General features: G+C 44.8%; 1 protein-coding gene across 5 annotated transcripts in view; it reads left to right on the top strand.

Annotated features, from left to right (window-relative positions):
- Positions 1 to 23,432, top strand: part of mta2 (metastasis associated 1 family, member 2) — a 65,122-nt gene extending 41,690 nt beyond the window's left edge. For 4 of the 5 annotated variants that reach the window (XM_078534906.1, XM_078534909.1, XM_078534907.1 and 1 more), the window contains 9 exons: positions 1,303 to 1,361; positions 4,241 to 4,353; positions 5,637 to 5,779; positions 6,471 to 6,687; positions 7,545 to 7,643; positions 8,395 to 8,523; positions 11,348 to 11,379; positions 15,389 to 15,537; positions 22,334 to 23,432. In XM_078534906.1, the coding sequence (XP_078391032.1) occupies positions 1,303 to 1,361; positions 4,241 to 4,353; positions 5,637 to 5,779; positions 6,471 to 6,687; positions 7,545 to 7,643; positions 8,395 to 8,523; positions 11,348 to 11,379; positions 15,389 to 15,537; positions 22,334 to 22,466 (1,074 nt within the window). In that variant the 3' untranslated portion in view covers positions 22,467 to 23,432. The remainder of the gene's footprint in view (positions 1 to 1,302; positions 1,362 to 4,240; positions 4,354 to 5,636; positions 5,780 to 6,470; positions 6,688 to 7,544; positions 7,644 to 8,394; positions 8,524 to 11,347; positions 11,380 to 15,388; positions 15,538 to 22,333) is intronic. The other variant, XM_078534910.1, reaches the window with a different exon arrangement.
- Positions 23,433 to 23,643: the final 211 nt, after the last annotated feature.

Raw genomic sequence — 23,643 nt, 5'->3', positions numbered from 1 at the left:
GAGTGGTTTGAGTCTGGAATGCACTGCCTGGAAGCATGATGGAGGCAGGTTCAATCGAGGCAAAAAAAAAGAGGGCAATAGATGATTGTTTCCATTTAAATAATGTGCAGGGTCAGAGGGAAAAGGCAAGAGAATGGCACCGGGTCTTAATGCTCATTTGGAGAACACTGCGGACCCGATGGCCCGAATGGCCTCTTTCTGCACTGTAACAATTCTGTGATTCTATGGCTGATCTTCCACCTCAGCTCCAGCTTCCCGCACTATCCTGATAAGCCTTAATTCCCTTACTCCCCAAACGTCTATCGTCCTTTGCCTTGAATATACTCAGCAACTGGGCATCTGCAGCTCTCTGGATTATAGAATCCCCAAAGTTTGACAAACTGTTTGAGCAAAGACATTTTTCTCACCTCAGTCCTAAATGACTGACCACTTTTCCTGAGGCTGAGGGAGACATTTTCTCAGCCCTTCTCTACCCTGTCAAGCACCTGAATAATTTTGTTTCAATTTGTTTCAAACTCCAGGAAACAAATCGCTCTAATCTACTCGCTCTCCAGCAATACCCTCGTCCCAGGCTTAATAAAAAGAAAGGTTCCTTTCAGTACTGGTTTTATTTTGGTAATCCCATTCACCTTTCCTGTGGCTCTGCCTTGAAGACAGTCATGTATCTTCTACTGGTGACAGTCTGTCCTTTTATTTTATTAATTTATAGGATGTGGGTGTCGCTGGCTAGGCCAGCATTTATTGCCCGTCCCCTGTTCAGAGGGGCATTTAAGAGTGAACATTACCAGGTCAGGACAGCAGATTTCCATCCCTAAAGGGCATTAGTGAACCAGATAGTTTTTAACAACAATCAGCAATGGTTTTATGGTCATCATTAAACTTTCAATTATTGAATTCAAATTCCGCCTTGGCGGGATTTGAACCAGGTCCCCAGAGCAATCTGGATTACTAATCCAGCGACAATACCACTACGCCACCACCTCCCCACGTTTAGTTGTGCCTGGCTTCTGCTGTATGCCTCCTTGAGCAGATATCCTGTATGTGACACTGACCAGGTAAAATTTTCAGTTTTCTCCCACTCCTCATCCACTTCCCTAAAGATGAAAATGCCAAGCCCTTCTTAAACCCATGCTGAAGCAGCTGCCTCCACTGCTGATGCCCAAGGTGCTCTAGAGCTGACCCCATACAGGAATGTTCCAGTGTATAGAACTGCTGTGTAGTGACTTGGTCATGATTGTGAGGCAGTGTATCACATCAAAAACTTACCTGTCCTTTAATAGACTACCTTTCCTTTTGTTCCAGAAAAGGCTGAAAGTAGCTGAAGCCGACAGCAAACTGAAGCAGGTCTACATTCCTACTTAGTAAGTGGCAAACCGCCCTGTTAGTCTAGAGTGTGACTGTTTGGGCTGGTAGTGAATTAAAAAAGAACAATGGTTCCATTTCCAAAGCATCTTTTACAGTCTCAGAAGCACTTTTGAAGGAAGGTCACTGTTGTAATGTAGGAAATGTGGCAGACCATTTTGTGCACAGCAAGCTCTCTCAAACTGTAATGTGATAATAACCAGATCATCACTTTTAATAATGTTGACTGAGGGATAGATGTTAGCCACAGAACACAGAGAACTATCTTGCTCTTTTTCGAAATAGTAGTTGTAGCACCTTTTATATCAACTTGAGACAGCAGACGAGGTCTTGACTTAACATCTCATCCAAAAGAATGCTCCTCCGACAGCACAACGCTGGCTCGGTGCTGCCCCAGCTCAGCGCGGCCCCCCCGGCAGCACAGCGCTGGCTCGGTGCCGCCACGGCTCAGCGCGGCCCCTCCGACAGCACAGCACTGGCTCGGTGCCACCCCAGCTCAGCGCGGCCCCTCCGACAGCACAGCGCTGGCTCGGTGCTGCCCCAGCTCAGCGCGGCCCCTCCGACAGCACAGCGCTGGCTCGGTGCCGCCCCAGCTCAGCACGGCCCCTCCGACAGCACAGCGCTGGCTCAGTGCCGCCACAGCTCAGCGCAGCTCCTCCAACAGCACAGCGCTGGCTCAGTGCCGCCACAGCTCAGCGCGGCCCCTCCGACAGCACAGCGCTTGCTCGGTGCCGCCACAGCACAGCGCTTGCTCGGTGCCGCCACAGCACAGCGCTTGCTCGGTGCCGCCACAGCACAGCGCTTGCTCGGTGCCGCCACAGCACAGCGATGGCTCAGTGCCGCCACAGCTCAGCGCGGCCCCTCCGACAGCTCAGCGCTGGCTCAGTGCCGCCACAGCTCAGTGCGGCCCCCCCAGCAGCACAGTGCTGGCTCGGTGCCGCCACAGCTCAGCGCGGCGCTGGCTCAGTGCCGCCACGGCTCAGTGCACCACCTCCGACAGCACAGCGCTGGCTCAGCGCTGCCCCTCCGACAGCACAGCACTGGCTCAGCGCTGCCCCTCCGACAGCACAGCGCTGGCTCAGCGCAGCCCCTCCGACAGCACAGCACTGGCTCAGCACACCCCCTTCGACAGCGCGGCACTGGCTCGGCGCTGCCCCTCCGGCACTGGCTCGGCGCTGCCCCTCTGACAACACAGCGCTGGCTCAGCGCTGCCCCTCCGACAGCGCGGCACTGGCTTGGCACTGTCCCTCCGACAGCGCGGCACTGGCTCGGCGCGGCCCCGCCGACAGCGCGGTGCTGGCTCGGCGCTGCCCCTCCGACTTCTCAGTGCTGGCTCGGCACTGCCCCTCCAACAGCACAGCGCTGGCTCGGTGCCACCACGGCTCAGCGCAGTGCTGCCCCTCCGGCAGCGTGGTGCTGGCTCAGTGCTGACAGTGGAAGTGTTCACCTACCACTGAACCACGGCATACCTGTGATAACATAGTCCAGCAATAGTTGGTGCTTTCAGGAAAACAGAGAAGATACGGATTGCAGGGCAGGGCTGTCCAATTGTAAAAGCTCTGATCTAGCTGTTCCTTCATCAAAATGGATGATTAGTGCCTGGGATCTCGAGTCATAATTGATACAGCACAGTAGGAGTCCATTGAGCTGTGTACAAAGCGCCCCCCACCCTCTGCCACCCCCTGTTCTTTCATCACCTCTTGTTTCTGCCCAGTTGTTCTATGTCCTAACAATATCCAATCTACAGCACAGATTGACTCAATTGGTCTATGCTGTCTGCTGCTGTTTCTGCTGCACATGAGCCTCCTCCTACCCTATCAGCATATTCTATTCCTTCCTGACCGACCTTGAGGCCCTTTCTGATGTCGAATGCACAGCCTGGACATGATGTTCTAACTGCTTCCTAACGAATGGTTTGCACAGATTGCTTTAACCCCTTGTCCTCTTACTGTAAAGGTTTGTCTAGCTGAGTCACCAAATCTCTTTCTCTCCTCTGCCTTCCAAGTTGTACCATTTAGTAACTATTCCTTCATATTCTTATTCTTCCTCCCAAAATATATCACCTCAGATTATTCTGTATAAAATTTGTCCAGATATCTTATCTGCTCATTTTAAAGTCCTCTCAGTTAACCACACTTGCTATTTTTGTGTTGTCTGCAAATTTTACATGTACCCTATCCCTAGGAGTGGATTATTTCTAAAAAATATCAAGGACAGCAATGATTCCCCCACTGTTTGTTTCTCCAATCTGGAAAGCACCCATTTATTCAAGTTGCTGGTCTGGCCAACCTCCCTTTATCCTATATACATTTCAGCATGGGATCCTAACTGCAGCAATCCCATTCACCCACCATCCCTGTGCTCCCAGCCTGGTTTGGCTCTTTTCCTGTGTTCGTACCCCTCCGTGGTCTCACTTTTCCTTATCTCTTTAACCTCTTCCAGCTTTACAACTCTTGAGATCTCTGCGTTCCTCAAACTCTGGCCTCTCGCATGTCCCTGATTTCCATTGCCCCACCATTGGCATCTGTACCTTCAGCTACCTGGGCCCTAAACTCTTCAATCCTCCTCTAAACACCTCCTCCTCCCTCTCCTCCTTTAAGACACTCCTTAACACCTACCTCTTGGACAAAGCTTTTGGTTGCTTGACATAATATCTTATGAGCTTGGTGTTTTAATTTTGCCTGATTACCCAGCTGTGAAGCGCCTTGGGATATTTGGATGCAAGTTACATAAATGTAAGTTGTTGTCCTATCTGTCCTTAACTTACCATGTCTTTTTAAGTGCACATAACTTTTATTTCTTAATTCTCTTTTCTCCCTGACCCCTCTCATGAATACTTTCTTTCTTGCAGTAATCTATTTATTTTCTTGTTCTGCAGCACAAAACCTAACCCTAATCAGATTGTATGCGTTGGGTCAAAGGGAGGGATGATGAACGGAGCTACGGGATACCAGAAATCTGCAGCTGGCCTAACCTGCGAGAGCTGTCACAGTAAGTGGAGACAAACCCCTGACCCTTTCAGCCTGGCTGTGGTTCACAAATTACCTGGTGTTGGGCTGGATTGCAACCATCGTAAAGGCCAAGCTTCCAGGCCAGAATTTCTGCATTTTTAATCAATTTATAAGTGGTGCAGGGACAGAAACCTGGACATTCAAATTCACATGCACAAATTTTGTAAGGTAGTGGGACATGTTGAAGGGGCTATTCTGTGTGCCCAGTTTCAGATACCACGTGTTAAGGATGGATGTCAAGGCCTTGAATGGGGTGCAGAGGAGATTTACTAGAATGGTTCCGGGGTGGGGAGCTTCAGTTAACGTGGAGAAACAGGGATTGCTCTCCTTAAGAGTAGAGATGGCTAAGAAGGATAATTGGCAAAGGAACCAGGGAAAGATGAGAATTTTTTTACACAGCGAGTTGTTGTGATCTGGAATACCCTGCCTGAAAGGGCGGCTCAAGCAGATTCAATAGGAACGTTCAAAAGGGAATTGATCAAATACTTAAAGGGGAAAAATTTGCAGGGCTATGGGGAAAGAGCAGGGAGATATGGGACTAATTGGATAAATCTTTTATAGAGCCGACCCAGGCTTAACACATTAATCTGAGCTGTGTGACTGCCTTGTTTGCTAAATTTAATTTACTGTATTTACCTACATAAAGGCCAGCCCTGCATTTAGCCTGCAATGTAATCTTGTATATAAGACCACACCCTATGTAAGTTTCCCTTGGCCATTATTAGCAAATAACTTATATTTAAGCAAATATAGTAAACATAATTCAGTATTACCTGGAACGGGTATTTATTTATTTGTCCAGTTACGAGCAGCTTGTTGCAAAAAAGTAGTGGGGAGCCTCTGGGATTATGCTTTATGATTTCACTTGGTATTGAGTGTTGCATGTTGAGTGTTGTAGCCAAAGGATGTTTACTCCTTACTTTGTACCCATCCCAGCCTCTGCTTCCCTTGATTAGATGAGAGAGCAAGAAATGATCCAGGCTTCCCCACTCCTGATTGCTGTTTAATCATTGTAAAGTCTGGATGGGTGAGTATGGAGTGGCAGGGAGGAGGATTCAGGCGCAGTTGAGATGCTCCCTGTGGTCAAATAGCTTCCAGCCGCTTACTAGCTAGAATCCCCTAGGAAGATTGCAGGGAACTATACCCTGGGTACCTTCAGGGGAGGGGAAAGGATGGGAAAATATGGTGTTTCATTAACGCACAAAGCCATTCATTTCTTGATGGCAAAATAGTAACCCCTGTTTAATTGTCCTGTTCCTCCAGCCACACAATCTCTACAGTGGTATGCCTGGGGTCCTCCCAACATGCAGTGCCGGCTTTGTGCGTCCTGTTGGATTTACTGGAAGAAATATGGTGGCCTAAAGACACCAACAGCACTCGATGGGGAAAAGTCACGACCTCCTTCAGTAAGATTGCAACAAAACTCCAATCACTTTGTTTCAGAATAAAATTCAGCCATTTATTTTGCATTGTACTGAGTAGGTTGTTATGTGGATGATTAATACTTGAACCAGCAGCTGATCTTCCATGACATTGCCTATCGGCAAAGCTTTCTCTCTCCCTATAACTGCCTCTCTGCTTATCGTCCATTCTCTCTTTATTTGTTCCCCTCTTTTCTCTCTATCTCTCTCTCCTCCCCCCTCCCTCCCGCTCTCTTTGCCTTATACACTGTCTCTGTTTCTCCTCTATCTGCTTTGTGCTCTGTTTTTCTGTCTGTCTCATCTCTCTAGCTCTGTCTGTGAATTTGTGAAGCTGTCTCTACCTTGTGCTCTCTCTCACTCACTTTCTGGTGGTGTGCTGTCTCTCACTTCTGGAAAGCTAGGAAGAAAAATAAAAGGAGAAAAGAAAAGCTGGAAATGCAGATCAATTTGTACCTAACTAAGAAAGAAGGGCTGAAGTTTCTTTCCTGGAGGTGCATCCCAAAACTGCTAAGCTCTTTCAGCATCAAGCTATCTACTTCTGGCATTTCATTTTAAATTTCCAACACTTGCAATTTTTTTCTCTATATCTTCTTTGTGTGTTTTTTATCATTGTCTTAAAGCTTATTACCTGAATCGCAGCCTTTCAAAGTCTTGGTGCTGTTTGTTTTGTTTTTAGGAGCCCAGGTCAAAGGGGCCATATGGCCGCCAGGATCCTCAGGGTTTGCTGTCATATAACAGCTCCAAACTCCTGGCCAAGAACCGGCAGACGTTCCTCCTTCAGACAACCAAGCTTACCCGCATTGCTCGGCGGCTCTGCAACGACATCCTGCGGCCGAGGAGGGCGGCAAGGCGCCCCTATATCCCTGTTAACATTGGCGCCATCAAAACCGAATGTAAGTAGGGCTTGCTGCTCAAGGGGTGGATTTCACTCACTTTAAACAAATGATGCACCTTCATTCGCAAAACCTCATGCCATTGATCACAGTCATGACTCCACAAGGCTGTTTTCTGAGGATAAGAGAAGTCTGAGGGGGGAGGTCTCTAATATTACGAAAGATTTTGATAGGGTGGGATGAAGTGCTATATACATGTAAATTATTTTAAGATTTTTATTCAATGAGAAGTTTATTTTTTTAGGGTCTAATATTTGTGTTTGAGGTAGTTTGAGAGGCTAATCCTTCTAGAGGAATAGAAGGACATTTTGGTCATTTTCACTCTTTGCTTAGAAGTTGGAACTTGTGCATGCTACTTAACCTTTTACCTCTTAATGGGCATCTTGTTAATGAAAGCACAGACTTAACAGGGATATCTGTTCTAAGGAAATTATATTCCTGTATTTTGCATGATTTAACTCCTGTAAGAGAATGAAAAGTGATTGATTTGAATTAGCATGTTCTCACCACCTGAAACCCTGTTGTGAAGTAAGTCGCCCTGATGCAGGAACTTTGTTAAGAGAGTTAAGATACTTGAATCACAAGCTTTTATGGGAGAATTAAGATATTGGAGGGGCAAGCTTTGGTTGAAGAGTTAGGGTACTGGAGGATTAGGAACAGGAGGTAGCCAGTCAATCTCTTGAGCCTGTTCTGCCATTCAATTTGACCATCTGCAGCTCAACTCTATTTAACTGCTTTTGTTCCATGTCCTTTTGATAACTAACAAAACATCCATTGGCTCTAGAAGCCATGATTTCTTTCCAACCCCCACCACCACCATTGCTGAGATTTGACCCTTAGTTCTGTTTTCCCCTCAGGTGCGGTCAGACTTCCAAAAGCAGCAACGAAACCACTCAGGATCCGGCCTGTGGCACGGCCGACATTAGCTAACATCATGAAGGAGTTGGGGGAATTGGGTAAGTTGCAAGGAAAATTTTGAGCGGTGGATTTTGGAATTCCCTTGACTCTTTTTTATGTTCACATCCTCTTTATTCTGGGACAGTGCACTTTGTGACCTCTTTGTCTCAGAGTTGTAGTGTTTGTGGGCTCAAGTCCGCTTCCTGGTGTTTGATCACAATCTAGGTCCCAATGTGTGCTGAGCCTAGTGCTGCATTATTGGAGATGTTATCTATTTTTTTTTAGTTCATATTAGTTGAGTAATTTGGGGGGAAAAGATGAAATGCAAATTTTTGATTATTTTCCAATCTAGATACGTGTAGCTTGGTTGAGGACGTTTTCCCAAGCAGCAAGTTGTTGTGATCTGGAATGCATTGCCTGAAAGGGCAGTAGAATCAGATTCAATAACTTTCAAATGACAAATTGAATAAATACTTGAAGGGAAAAAATTTACTGCGAAATGGGGAAAGAGCAGGGAGAGTGGAACAAATTAGATAGATCTTTCAAAGAGCCAGCACAGTAATGATGCACCAAATAAGATTCTGTGCTGCATCATTCAACGTATTTATGATTAAGCCAAGCTGCTTCCTGTGTTGAAATGAATGCTATAGATCCACATGGTATTATTTTCCAGGTGCCCTCTGTGTCCTGTCCCAACATTCCTCCTGAACCAAGCAAGTCACCATTAATTTGTGCACAAATGGCTCAGTAATGAATCGGATCTGTTTTCCTTCCTTTATTCTGCTCATGTGGAATATGCTTGATTTGCAGCTGCACGTGGTCCGGTGAAGCCTAGGATTTTGAAAGGGAGTGAAACAAATCGAACCATACTAAATATCAACCGTGGAGTGCTGTCCCTCCTGGGGAAACGCACCTTCAGCAAACAAAACGGGGTTGAGGGTAAGTTGCAAACTTGTGCCCACTCTTTGCAACACGTTTATAGGTTGGGATTCTTGTCAGAGTCACCATGTGCTCGACTGCTGCCTGACCTGATGAAATTGTTGATGCTGTGTGATATTGGAGAGCATGGGTGTGTTAATCCCTCCAATCAAAAAGGGTTTATAAACACTGAACATCAGATGTCATGGATTTATTAAGTTGAAGTTCTTATAGCAGTACTTATGACAAAGCTTGTGTGTTTGTAGAAATGTTACAGTTCTGAACTCAGGTATTTTAGGGTTTAACCAATCCAGCATATCTATTCCAACACTCATCTTTTACACCTTTTTCTCACTCATCGAAGGGTTAAATTACAAGGAGAGATCAGATGCACTAGAGTTGTATTGAGGTCTAGAGGTTAAGGAGTGATTTGATTAAAGTTTTCAAGATATTAAAGGAGAACTGATGACGTAGATAGAGGGAAACTGTCTGCAGGTTGGGGAATCTGGGACTAGGGGGTATGGTCTAAACAATTAGAGCCAGACCATTTAGGAGTGAAGTTAGGAAACCCTTCTACATGCAAAGGGCGGTGGAAGCTTGAAAGTCTCTTTCGCAAACAGCAATTGATGGTACATTAATTGTGAATTTCAAATCTGAAGTGGATATATTTATGTTATCTAAAGATTTTAAGGGAAATGGGGCAAAAGGTCAGTATACAGAGTTAGGTCACAGATCAGCCATGATCTCATTGAATAGTGGAACAGGTTCGAGGGGGCTAAATGGCCTCATGGGTTTCTTTCCTTGTGACAATTGCCACAATCCTGCATTACATGATGCAGCTCTGTATATATGGACATGTGAAATAGGAACAGAAGTAGGCCATTTGGCCCCTCGAGCCCACTCCGCCATTCACTCAGATTGTGGCTAATTTGTTTGTTTTTCGAGTTCCACATTCCCATCTACCACCGATAACCTTAGATTCTTGTTAGGCAAGGGAATCAATCTACCTCCGCCTTAAACTATTCGATGACCCTGCTTCCACCGCCTCCTGAGGCAGGGAGTTACAAAGTCACATGACTCTCAGAGAAAACTTCTCTCCTCATCTCTGACCTAAAAGGGCGACCCCTAATTTTAAAACAGTGCCCCCTAGTTCTGGACTCACCCACAAGAGGAAACATCCTTTCCACATCCACCTTGTCAATATTTTAAGAAGTTTGTCCCTTATCAATAACTACAATTTTAATGAATTATTTTTCCACAGACAGGCACCGCTCCCTGATTTTGTTATCTTATCAATAGTTTCACTCTCGGTACATATGATTTCTGTTCCACCACATGAAACCTTTACTTATTAAACCTGTACCATTCCATACTGATCAGCTATTTTTAAAGAAAAAATACATTTCCAGATGTTTCCCTCTGCAGAACTTATCAACTGGTTAAAGTTCTCTGAAATATACAGATCAGTCTGCAGTGGAATAACTTTTAATGAGTAACTAAACTGCCCATTGCTTTAAGGTCAGTCCTATATCAACATTTGAGTGGTCGCTACATCTAAATTGACTTGTACTTCCTTACTTAACAAACAAAAGCTAAAAGTTATTATTATTACTGTGCAGGGGGAAATCGACAGCAGTATAACATTAGCAGGCTTAAGGGCTGTCTAATAAACCCTTTCATTATAGTATTTAACAGTAGTAAGGCAGAATATCCTGCAGGAACGCAAATTATTAGAGCCACAGAGTTTGGGAGAGAGGGTTAGGCACCCCCACCCCGCATCCACCAGCTGCGCCAAGGGTGGAAAGTCTGACATTACTTTGCGTGGAGAAGGAACTCAGATGAGGGAGTGTCATGTTTGGCTTTTGGCTGGCAGCTTGGAGTTGAGAGCAGTGGGCATGGGCAGAGGTTTGGACGGTGGCTGCCCATAACTCCTTTGCTCTGAACAAAAGAGATGCCAACTTGAACTGCCTGAAGAAATGGGAGGATGGGGATTGATTACAGATACTTATTACAGATAAGTGGCAGGACAGCCCTCCGCTTCATGCCCCTTGGATCGTGAGTTGGTTCATTACCCACTGTGTCCAGGTCCGTAGATGAGGCAGTGACAGAGAACATGACCAGATGCTCATGCTATTCCCAGTGCCCCCTAAAATCTTGCAGAGGCCGTACAGTGCCCTGGTTAAGAGCAATTCTGATGGAGGTGACAGAGGAGTAGGATCTAAACTCCAGAGGATAACAGCTGGCCTGCTCCTTGGCATTTGAACTCTGCAAAGTCGTGTGCTCCTGTTGACCCTGCAAACTTTGGGGCCTGATTTAGGCCATAATTGCCGGGATCGGAATGGGCGGTTTATTCATGCTCTGTTTTAAATTGGACACTTGGAAGAAATTGTACACTCGGAATTCCGCAAAGAAAAGGACTTGGTGGAGCTCATCTGTACTATCTGGTAGGAAAAATATACAAACAAAATACTGCGGATGCTGGAAATCTGAAATAAAAACAGAAAATGCTGGAAAAACTCAGCAGGTGGCAGCATCTTTGGAGAGAGAAACAGAGTTAACATTTTGAATCCGTATGACTCTGAAGAAGAGTCTTACCGACTCGAAACATTAACTCCTCTGTTTCTCTCTCCACAGATGCTGCCAGACCTGCTGTCTGGCAGGAATGTGGGTAAACCTTCTGGGGGACATCTCATCTCACCTCTCTCATACTTTTTAACTAGTCATTTAGCGGGTGGGTTTGACGTTGGATCAGAAGGTCTTTTAACCAGATTACCTTGCATGTCGTTTGCGTTTCTTTTCTGCATTCGTACTAATGTTTCTTTTCCCCTTTTCCCCTGCCTTTCAGGAGCCCCAAGTCCCATTCATATAAGGCAGATGGTAAGTGTTGGACAACTGTCAACATGACTGCAATGTGTTGTGACATCCCAGTAGACTGAGCTGGAAAACCAGCAGCTATGGTGCTCAATATACAGATAGTAGGTGATAAACAGTCAATCACCCCCTCAGTATCATGGTTCCGCGTTAAGAAAATGGATTGTCCATCACTTCGAATTGTTCAAACATGCAGCATGTCCTATAGTCTTGACAGTAAGACAGAAATTACTGGGCTGCAGATGATGCAAAGGACCCAAGCTAGTCACACAGTCATCCTGTTGAACGAACCTTGTCTCTGCATAATCCAGCTCCTTCACAAAGTAACCCCTCTCCCCCCAGTGCCCTGTGTCCTTGACTGTATCTCTTCTGATTTTAATCCAGCTCCCTCACACTGTCACTCAGTAACCTCTCTCTCCCCCAGCGCCCTGTGTTACTGACTGTATCTCTACTGATGTTAATCCAGCTCCCTCACACTGTCACTCAGTAACCCCTCTCCCCCCAGCGCCCTGTGTTACTGACTGTATCCCTACTAATGTTAATCTAGTTCCCTCACACTGTCACTCAGTAACCCCTTTCCCCCAGCGCCCTGTGTTACTGACTGTATCCCTACTAATGTTAATCTAGTTCCCTCACACTGTCACTCAGTAACCCCTTTCCCCCAGCGCCCTGTGTTACTGGCTATATCTCTGATGTTAATCCAGCTCCCTCACACTGTCACTCAGTAACCCCTTTCCCCCAGCGCCCTGTGTTACTGGCTATATCTCTGATGTTAATCCAGCTCCCTCACACTGTCACTCAGTAACCCCTCTCCCCCAGCGCCCTGTGTTACTGACTGTATCTCTACTGATGTTAATCCAGCTCCCTCACACTGTCACTCAGTAACCCCTCTCCCCCAGCGCCCTGTGTTACTGACTGTATCTCTACTGATGTTAATCCAGCTCCCTCACACTGTCACTCAGTAACCCCTCTCCCCCCAGCTCCCTGTGTTACTGACTGTATCTCTGCTGATGTTAATCCAGCTCCCTCACACTGTCACTCAGTAACCCCTCTCCCCCAGCGCCCTGTGTTACTGACTGTATCTCTACTGATGTTAATCCAGCTCCCTCACACTGTCACTCAGTAACCTCTCTCTCCCCCAGCGCCCTGTGTTACTGACTGTATCTCTACTGATGTTAATCCAGCCCCCTCACACTGTCACTCAGCAACCCCTCTCCCCCAGCGCCCTGTGTTACTGACTGTATCTCTACTGATGTTAACCCAGCTCTTTCACACTTTGGGGCTCGGGATCTCCTCTTGGCCATTGTATAATATATTTTCTTCTGAAGTAAAATTCAGTTTGAGAAAAATATGCAGAATCCAAGCAGTTTATTTTGCTGAGAGCAGGATTAACATTAGTGGCTGAATGCTTTGTAATCTCTTTATGTTAAACTGTTTAAAAGTGGACTGTATGCAAACTGTTTATCATGCATTACACTCTGAGGGAATTTTTTTTTTCTGGTGTGAGATAATGTTTTCACAAATTGATCAAAGAAAACACCTTAAGTCGATATTCCGCTTCACATTTGATGTGACCGCATGAGCAGCCTGATTCTCACCTATGGAAGAAAAATCTTTTCAATATGGCCTGTATTCAATTTCAGAATTCTTGAGTGTACAGGCGGTGCGCTTACACACACTTGTGGAACAGAGCGCAGGGTTGGGAACGGAGATGGGGAATAGACCTGACACACACCATCCTCTACAGAAGCAAGTTGGTGCATTACTGTGCACCTCTCATCATGTTCTGCTGTCATTCTGATGCACATTCAAGATCTTGCAGAAGAATAGCAAAGAACCTTTTAACATTTAATTTTTATTGGCACAGAAGGTTCCCAGCTTGAGTTCCTGGTCTCTGTTAGGAAAGCGTGTAGGGAGCTAAAATTAGTTTCTGAGCCCCTTCCTTGGGGGAATGACATAATTCTTGCTTTTTTCCAATGACAGTCATGCATGTTGCTTCAGGAAAGCTTTGTGATTCGATTGTGATGGCTCCCACAGTCAAACAACCTACCTCCTCTCTCTGCCTCATCCATGCTGTACCTGCCCTGGGAGTGTTTGATGGGGACAGTGTGTAGGAAGCTTTACTCTATCTAACCTTATGCTGTACCTCCCCTGGGAGTGTTTGACGGGGACAGTGTAGAGGGAGCTTTACTCTGTATCTAACCCCATGCTGTACCTGTCCTGGGAGTGTTTGACGGGGACAGTGTAGAGGGAGCTTTACTCTGTATCTAACCCCATGCTGTACCTGTCCTGGGAGTGTTTGACGGGGACAGTGTAGAGGGAGCTTTACTCTGTATCTTTATTCATCTTTATTCTTTACTGCAGAGGGCTGTAGAGGCTGGGTCATTAAGTATATTCTAGGCTGAGATAGACAGGTTTTTAATCAGTAAGGGAATCAAGAGTTATGGGGAAACGGCAGGAAAATTGAGTTGAGGATTATCAGATCAGCCATGATCTCATTAAATGGCAGAGTGGACTGATGGGCTGAATGGCCTACTTCTGCTCCTACGTCTTATGGCCGCCTTATGGTCTTATCCAACCCTGTGCTGTACCTGTCCTGGGAGTGTTTGATAGGGACAGTGTAGAGGGAGCTTTACTCTGTATCTAACCCCGTGCTGTACCTGTCCTGGGAGTATTTGATCAGGACAGTGTAGAGGGAGCTTTACTCTGTATCTAACCCTGTGCTGTACCTGTCCTGGGAGTGTTTGATAGGGACAGTGTAGAGGGAGCTTTACTCTGTATCTAACCCCGTGCTGTACCTGTCCTGGATTTGTTTGATGGGGACAGTGTAGAGGGAGCTTTACTCTGTATCTAACCCTGTGCTGTACCTGTCCTGGGAATGTTTGATGGGGACAGTGTAGAGGGAGCTTTACTCTGTATCTAACCCCGTGCTGTACCTGTCCTGGGAGTGTTTGATGGGGACAGTGTAGAGGGAGATTTAATAGAGATGTCAGAATGTTGTTCATACGGTTTCAAGCAATCTGAATTCCTGCACTCATAGTGTATCCGCATGTTAATATTTAAGGTGGGAAAGTTGCTTTTCTTGATCAAGTTGGAAGTATTTAAGTAAATCATCAACAGGAAAATGATGGGGTAATTGTTGAGTTCACATCTATCCTCCTGAAATCAGAACTCTCTCAAACTTTTGTCACATTTGAATTAGGATAGCTGTAAAATTAAAATGATGTAGCTAGTTGGCTGGGCAAGTTAATCGAATGAATCATTGACTAGGAATGCCCCAGGTTTGATCCCTCAGTCAGGGGAGGGATGCTATTGTATGTTTACAGTAGTTGACCTCAGTGCCCTGGATTAGGGGCTGGATAAAGGGAGGTGTCAAAGTGCCAGCTCCTGGTGCTGTAAAATGTGCAGATATCCATGTTAAGTAAGCTTTCAAGTCCTCTACCATCAGTTAAGTGCCCTCTGCCCCATCTCTCTCTTTATTTGCTCCTTCTCTCCTTTCCATCCCTCACTCTTCTTGGTTCTCTACCTTTCCCCTCTCCTACTTCACTCCCTCTCCTCTCACTTGTGTATATGCACACACATTCTTTTTCTCTTCCTCTTCTCCCCTCTCTCTTGGATTCTGGAATATCTCGTCTCAATTTTATCCAAATTTTCTTTTGGAACACAAATAATCATTTGGATTCTAGAATCCCTGTGAATACTGTCTCATTCTTAGGTATCCTGAAGGGCATTGACAACATAACAGCCACTTAACCAGTCAAAAAGTGGACTAGAATTTGTGTTCAGCTCTGCCTTGACATTATGGCCTTGACTGATATCTTCTACTGCATTTCCAGAAGGGATTTTAAAAAAACGATTAGTCTGTAACACAGGGTGCCTTGCCAGTTAGCTGACTGTGTTTATGGGTACCGATTGGGCTAATACTTTATTTAATGTAGTCTTTATAATTCACCCACTTAGATTTAGCAAGAAAAGAAAGCTTTAATTTTGGTGAAATGCATTATCACTGTTGCAGACGGCTAGCCCCCATTCAGCCAGTGGCAGACCCTTCTCTGCTGGGATGAAGACAGAGCGAGGTGGCACTGAGCCAGCGTTTAAACGGCAGAAATTGAACCCCGGAGATGCCCCTGACCCGATTGTCTTCGTGGCAACAGACCATACCAGGTGTGTACCATGAGATTGAGGGGAGGGAGGGGGCTTAGGAGAAGAGGGGGACAGTCAGACCTGATGGAACGGAAAGATCCTCGACTTCCTTCCTTGAATGTGGCAATGGGTTAATAGAATATTCGGAGGGGGGTGGGTAGAGGTGAATGGTATTCATTGACCCAGCCACACAAAGTTATTTTAGATGCCAGTGGGTTCTACCTTGACTTTTGATGTGAGAGTTGCTCCCTTTGACCTTAGTTCTAATGTCCTTTTCATTATATAGGCAACAGTTTGTACACTAATTTTTAACAACAGAATCCTAGGCCAAAGCATGCAACCCCTGTGGAGCCACAATGAATGGGGAGAAGGCCATTCAGCCCCTTAATACCTGTACTGCAGTTCAGTTAGATCACAACTAATCTCAACCTCCTCTTCATTTACCCACCTTTGCTCAATAACTGACAAGAGGGCACAGATTTAAGTTAACTGGCAATAGAAGAGAGATAAGAAATGTAATCTGGAATGCGATGCTTGAAAAGGTGGTGGAAGCAGATTCAATAATTTTCAAAAGGGAATTGGATCAATACTTGAAAAGGAAAAAAATACAGGTGTACAAGGAAAGAGGGGCTAATTGAATAGCTCTTTCAGAGAGCAGGAACATACATGATGGACTGAATGGCCTTATTCTGTATTGTAAGATTCCATGACATCTGTATACCATGCACAGAAATAACTTGCACCCACCCTGGGATTCACAAGTGCAAAATATAGCCATCAAGATATTAGAAGGGATATTCTTCCTTTAGAGCAGATATTTGGGGATATTGTTAAAGTCACTAGTTTTTACAAGTAGCCTGTGTTGCCCTGGTGATTCCTCAGTAGCACCTGCAAGTATGTAGCCTGCAAATCTGGGATTCAGATTATAACCCAGTTGTCCTGCAGTTGTGATGATTGTTGATGCAATCAGTCTCAGTCTGTGCTGACTCCTGCAGTGTTCTGTGGTCACAAGTCCTCACCTACCCTGCATTATCTCATCAGTCGCCCGTTCTTCCACGTGTGAGGCTAAAGAATGAGTGCCATCAACAATTCTGTTGTTGAGGAAACCAAAAAAAAGCATCTTGCATTTATTCTGTGCCTTTAACATAATAAAATGTCCCAAGGTGCTTCATAGTGTAATAAGACAGAAAAAAGATTAACAGAGCTAAAAGAGGAGAGATTAGGACCGGTGACTAAAAGTTTGATCAAAAAGATAGGTTTTAAGGAGCATCTTAAAGGAGGAGAGAGGCGGAGAGGTTTAGGGAGGGAATTCCAAAGCTTAGGAAGGCACGGTCGCCAATGGTAGGGCATTGGAAATTGGGGGTGACCATGGGGCCAGGATTGGAGGAGTGCAGAGATCTTGGAGGGTTGTAGGGCTAGAGGGGGTCATGGAGTTGGGAACGAGGTGAGGAGGCCACGGAGGGATTTGTGAACGAGGATAAGAATTTTAAAATCAAGGCATTGTTGGACAAGGAGCCAATGTATGGCAGCAAACACAGGAGTTATGGGTGAACGGGATGGGTCGAGTTAGGATACAGGCAGCAGAGTTTCATGTGAGATCAAGTTTATGGAGGGTGAAGATGTGAGTCCAGCCAGGAGAGACTGCCTGGAGGTTAACGAAAGCATGGATAAGAATTTCAACAGCAGATGAGTTGAGGCAGAAGTGTATGCAAGGAAATTGTAGAGATTGAAGCAGGGAGATGGAGAGGATATAGGATCTGAAGCTCAGCACAGGGTCAAATACAATGCTACAGTTGTAGATCCAGTTGAACCTAAGACAGTGGCCAAGGAGAGGGGTGAATCTGTGACTGGGAAATGGAGATTGTGGCAGGATCTAGAGGCGATGGCTTTAATATTGCTGTTGTTTTAATTGGAAGAAATGTTTACTCCTCCAGGAGTGAATACTCATCAGCTCAGCTGTATTCACTCAACATCTGTTCACTCAGACTTATCAGCAGAGGTTACTCAATCTAGCTTGGAAACGCTGTGGTCAATTGTAGCATCCCAACCACATGACTGAGGTCAGCCAACGCAACACAGACCTGGTATCAAACCCCTCTCCTGATTGCCATGGTAGAATTGCACATTGCGCAGTACTTGCCAACTGAGCCACTGGGTACATGTTATGTCAAATTAACTCCTGTTGAGAGGGAAGCTAGATAACAGGTTCTCTGTTATCAAGGATGCGAGGTTTGAATGGAGGAATGTAAACAAAACACAGAAGTACAGAAGGATGCCATTCAGTCCATCACAAAATCGCAGAATTTTTACAGTGCAGAAAGGAGGCTATTCGTCCCATAAAGTCTTCACCCGCTCCTCAAATAAGCAGTTTACTTAGTGCCATTCTCCCATCTTCTCCCCATAACCCTGCACATTCTTCCTTTTCAATTAGTAGTCTAATTGTCTCTTGAATGCCTCGATAGAATCTGCTTCCACCACACTGTCAGGCAATGCATTCCAGACCTTAACCACTCGCTGCCTGAAAGAGTTTTTTCTCACATGACTGTTGCTTTTGTTGCAAATTACCTTTAAATCTGTGCCCTCTGGTTCTCAATCCTTTCATGAGTGGGAACAGTTTTTCCCTTTCAATTCTGTCCAGACCCCACATGATTTTGTATACCCCTATCAAATCCCTTCTTTTCTCCATGGAAAGTAGTCCCAACTTCTCCAATCTATCTTCATAACTGAAGTTTAAAGTCTCTCCTGGCTCTTTGCAGGGGTGATCCAAAATTAATTCTACTGCCCACCCTTCCCAACAAATCTTTATCCAGTCTTCCTTTAACAGATTGAAATGGGTTCTGACGTAATCACTCCATGTAGATCACATCCCATGCTACAACAACCTTCATTGTAAAGAACTTTCTCCTAACCCCTTCCTCACCACCCCCACCCACTTCATCATAAGTGAATCCCCAAACAGAAAACATGATCTTCATATATTCACTCCATCAAAATTCCTCTTCATTTTAACTTTGCTAATCTTTTTATTCATTCATTGGACGTGTGTGTCACTGGCCAGCATTTATTGCCTATCATTAACTGCTCAAGAAGGTGGTGAGCCGCCTCCTTGAACTGCTGGAGTCCGTGTGGTGTAGGAACACTCATAGCACTGTCCCAGGATTTGACCCATCAATGATGAATGAACGGCGATATAATTCCAAGTCAGTATAGCGTGTGGCTTGGAGGGGAACTTGCAGGTGGTGGTGTTCCCTGGCACCTAATGCCCTTGACCTCCTAGGTGGTAGAGGTCTCTGATTAGGAAGGTGCTGTTGAAGGAACCTTGAACAGCTGCTGCAGATTTCCTGGCTCCAGTGAAAGCAATCCCAGTATCTCCAGTTTCTCCTCATAGCTATCGTTTTCCCTCGCTGGCATTACCCTGGCAATGTAATCAGAATTTAATGTTTCTTCCATAATATGAGGTCCAAAACTGTACAGAGTACTCTAACAGGCGCCTAATCTATACGTTTTACAAGTTACATCATTATTTCTTGATTCTTGTACTCTGTCCCATTTATAAAACCCAAAATTCTGTTGGCCTTTTTTTAATATGGCCTCATCCACATGCATGACTCCCTGAAAACGCATGTGGATCCCCTAGGTCTCTGTTCATCTACAACTCTGTCTATCCTATTTTTCTTTCCAAATTACATTCCATCATACCTATCCACATTAAATTGCAATTGCCAGCAAACCATCCATCCTGCCCAACCTGTCTATCTCCCTGGAAAAAAAACACACACTGCTGTGCTATAAATTTAGCACTTCTGAATTGCAGTGTTTAGAGATTTCTGCATTAGGTTTTGTGAAAGCCCTAATTCTAGATTGGCAGGAACAACATTGATTGGCTAAATGGCCTTTTCCTATTCTATGCATTAAAAGGTTACGCTGCCTGCTCGTGGGAACACTGCGAAAACTCTTTGCACCATTCCATGTTTGGATGTAACAATAACCATTATTTGCTGGTTTAGGCATTAAATTTGTGATTTCTTCATCGGTACGTGCTCCCAGTTTCCCCCACCAGTGAAACCTCAATAATTCACCTCCCTGATTTTTAATTTTATTTATTCTTTCATGTGATATTGGTATCACTGGCAAGGCCAGCATTTGTTGCCCATCGCTAATTGCCCTTGAACTGAGTAGCTTGATAGACCATTTCAGAGGGCAGTTGCAACCACGTGGCTGTGGGTCTGGAGTCACATGTAGGCCAGACTGGGTAAGGACAGCAGATTTCCTTCCCTAGAGGATATTAGTATTATCTAAAATTAATTAGATTGATTAATTATTCCTTCTCTGATCCCAGGATCAAATAGTTGAAACATTTGTTGTCATTATATTCAGCTGGTCCCAGATATATCAGCCATTGTTTAAACTTGTGGCAACAGGAAACTGACCCAGCCAAAAAAATCCTCAAATTCAGTTAAAAATACAGTTCCTGTAATAAGTACAAGCTGATGGGTTAGGGATACCATAGATAATTGCCTTTCTGAAGAAAGAATGCCCTGGATATATGGGAGTGTTTACAAACATAAGCTATAGCTGCTTGGATTTGATGGATGGCAGGGAATTAAAGCAATTTTGAAATTGCATTGCCCAAAATTGTTGCACTTTCTCATATCATGGTACACAGTGTAGGCTTCTTGGTGTCAGCAGACGTGTACACTCCAAGTCTTATAGAGTTCCTGGTCATTCCTGCCTCCAGCTGGTTAATTATGTGCATTACACTCTGTTATTAGCTTGTTATTTCCCTGCAGCAGGTGATGTTTCTTTTCTGGATGAAAATTATTGGCAGTCATTTTGTCTGGAGCCTCACCCCGTTGGCAGTTCTCCATTTCCTTTTGCAGTTTGCTCAATCCAGCTTCTCCTGTCCTAATATGTAATTCTTCTTTATAAACAGTTTTTCTCTCCCTTTTTCGGATCTTTTGGCCAGCAAATATCTCCCTCTGGTTCGAGGGGCTTGAGAGCATGCTGAGGTGGGCTGGCTGATGTGATTTGTTTATTTTCCAGTTACTGTCCTGCATCAGATACCTCCTTCCCAACAGGGCTGGAAACCTCTTGCATGTTAACCATGGCCGTGAGGTCCTTGTTCACGGTGATATGGGATTGCAAACCTTCCAGGATTGTCCTGAACTCTTCAGGAATCGGGCATTAATCTCCAGGACACTGCTGCAATAGACACCCAGGGGTTGAATCATGGGGATAATAAACAAAACTGTGTGGGTTCTATAGAAGCACGCTCTGGGAGGCTTCTTAGTCAAACAAAACGAACTTTATTTACACGAGAGCTTCCGTGGCTGCTTGTATACAGCCAGCCCCTCACACAGCTATTTTTTCCCCAGGAAACCCCTCCCTAGAATTTATTCCCCCGTGCTAGCCACACATTAGCTGAACAACTCATGTGATCCCTACTCAGTTGAACTGATCTTAAAGTGACAGTCATTACAGGTTTTATCTTTCATTTTCTTCAAAAGCTTTTTATTTTAGGTTGGGTTAGTGCAATGGACAAGTGCTTTTAGAATGAAGTCACCATCTGGATATACAAATATGTGTCCTTTCCATTCGTGCTTTACCAGGGGTCACTGGTTGCGGTAGTGTAGTGGTTACGTTATTACACTAATAGCCCGGAGGCCTGGACTAATAATCCAGAGAGTATGAATTCAAGTCTCGCCGTGGCAGTTCAGGAGTTTGAATTCTGTTTTTATTTAAAAGAATAAAAAGCTGACAACAGTAAAAGTGACTGTGAAACTGTTGGATTGTGGTTAAAATCTGACTGATTCACGAAAGAAAGCCTGCTGTCTCTACCCAGTATTTGTGACTCAGATCCCACAACCAGCATGACTGGCCTGTAACTGCCCTGTGACATATCAAAACCAGCTAGCAGCAGTTCTAGAAGAAGGCAACTAGGGAATGGACAATATGTGCAGGCCTTGCCAATGATGCCGCATCCTGTGAAATGAATGGGGAAAAAAAGTGACTGAGACCCCGGCTAGTGGCTGAATGCAGCAGCAAAGACAACCTAGCTTGGCCCAGAAACCTGGACCCACCAAGTTGAGGTATGGCCCAGTGACAGTGATTGTACAACCTGAGCCATCGATGAAGCTTTGTTTTTTTTTAAAACCTCTTCATTTTCTCCCACCTATAGCTCCCCTCAATTCCCATCTCATCAAACAGCCCCCCCACAGCGCATCCATTGCAATGTCTTGCTTTCATGCTTGATATCATCCTCCAATCTGTACCCTCCACAACAAAGCAATCTATTTCATTGAGTCCTGAAGAAGCCAGTTGCTCAGCATGCAGATGACGGGGTCCTGATGCTGCAGGTAGCCAGTGGTACACTTGGTTTCCGATTACCCTATTGCCTGGAACTCCTGCCTCAAGTTACACCAATTAGTTCTGTCCTGAAACTAAAACTGAGACAAGCTAATGGCGTAACAGTAACCTTACCACAAAACCTCTCACTGTAGAAATAAATGGATGGAATTGCTGTGTGTGGAGAATGCAAATCATTCAAAGAATGGAGACCAACCTACCAGATAGAGAATTTGTCTCTCCAGCTCCTGGTTATGGTGTGACTTTTAAAAAGAATAAGTTATGTCCCTTTGTTCTCTGTCATCATTTTCCACCAGACAACTTACCCAAGTTAGGGAACTTGCCATTTTCAGGAATCTCTGGGTGCAGATTTCTCACAGCGTAGCATTTGGTACATAATTCCCACTGCACCAAAGTGGGTTTTTTAAAATGAAATTAACCCCTTTTTGTTTCAACCTTCTCTCGTTTGCAGGATGATTCGGAAAGCTTTGAGCCAATCGGAAATGAGGAGAGCTGCACGGAGACCTTCTGTGCAAGTTAAAGTGAAACTTACAAGTTCAACTCGCTCAGCTGCCCTAGGGGAGCCCATCATCCTGGAGGACTGAACACTGATCTTCCTGCTACGCATATACACGCACGCGTGTGCACGCGCACACACAAATGCACATATAAACAGACACCTGCACACATAAACACACACGCCCTTCTCAAATCTTCAGGGAATTCATAAATAAACTGAAAAGATTCTCACAAATTTACCCCCCCCCCCCCCCCAACCCCTGTTCTCTGACTGGACTGTGGGGCTGCACTCACCATCTGCTCCACCAGTCATGAGCATATCTGATAAACACACGATATGTAAAGCAATGTATATAAATCATACTCAAAAACAGAAAATGCTAGAAAAACTCAGCAGGTCTAACAGCATCTGTGGAGAGAAAGACAGAGTTAATGTTTCAAGTCTGTAGTTATACAGACTCGAAACATTAACTCTGTCTTTCTCTCCACAGGCGCTGTTAGACCTGCTGAGTTTTTCTAGCATTTTCTGTCTTTGTTTCAGATTTCCAGCATCCGCAGTATTTTGCTTTTATATAAATCATACTGCCTGATTCCGAGCTTTTTTTTTTCAATTTTATTGCTTTTCCCCTGCCCCCTCCCCCAACCCCACCCAATCACCACCTGTTTATCCCTCGAGGGTATAATTGTAAACCCTGAATAATGAATTTCTGGATTGATTGTGTTTCAGGGAGGACTTGTAATGACTCCTTTTTTTAAAAAAACAAAATACTGAGTTGAAAGGTAGAATTGACCAGTTTGATATCAGGATTATTGATACATGGTGATAACATTTTGTGTGCTTTTTTTTTTAATTTTCTTCCTGCTTTTTAAACTCGTGCTTGCCCAGACTACCCAAGGAAGAATTTCTTCTGCCTGTTCGGTTATGGGTTTGAAAGTTCCAGGGCATTTTTTTTTTTGGGCTGTGCTGTCTGGAAATTTTTAGAGAGAAAACCGGACACCAAGATTTTTTTTTTGTAAAAAAAAAAGTTGAATTAAAGTTTTTTTCCACTCTACCTGTTGTCTCGTGATGCAGAGGCATTCATTGTAAGAGTTCATAGCATCTTATAGGACAGAAGACGACCAATCAGCCTATCACTACCGAGCTCGCTTTTTGGGTGAATTTTGCAATGGCATTAAGGTGACCCTCAGAATTCAAGGCTCTGATTCAACTCCCCCCCTTCCATATGGTTTAAGTGTACCCCCACTTTCATAATCTCCACCAGC

This window comes from Cetorhinus maximus, unplaced genomic scaffold (genome assembly GCF_964194155.1).
Source record: "Cetorhinus maximus unplaced genomic scaffold, sCetMax3.hap1.1 HAP1_SCAFFOLD_140, whole genome shotgun sequence".
Classification (NCBI taxonomy): domain Eukaryota; kingdom Metazoa; phylum Chordata; class Chondrichthyes; order Lamniformes; family Cetorhinidae; genus Cetorhinus; species Cetorhinus maximus.
The sequence above is the reverse complement of the archived record's forward strand: the minus strand, read 5'-3'. Positions and strand labels throughout refer to the sequence as shown.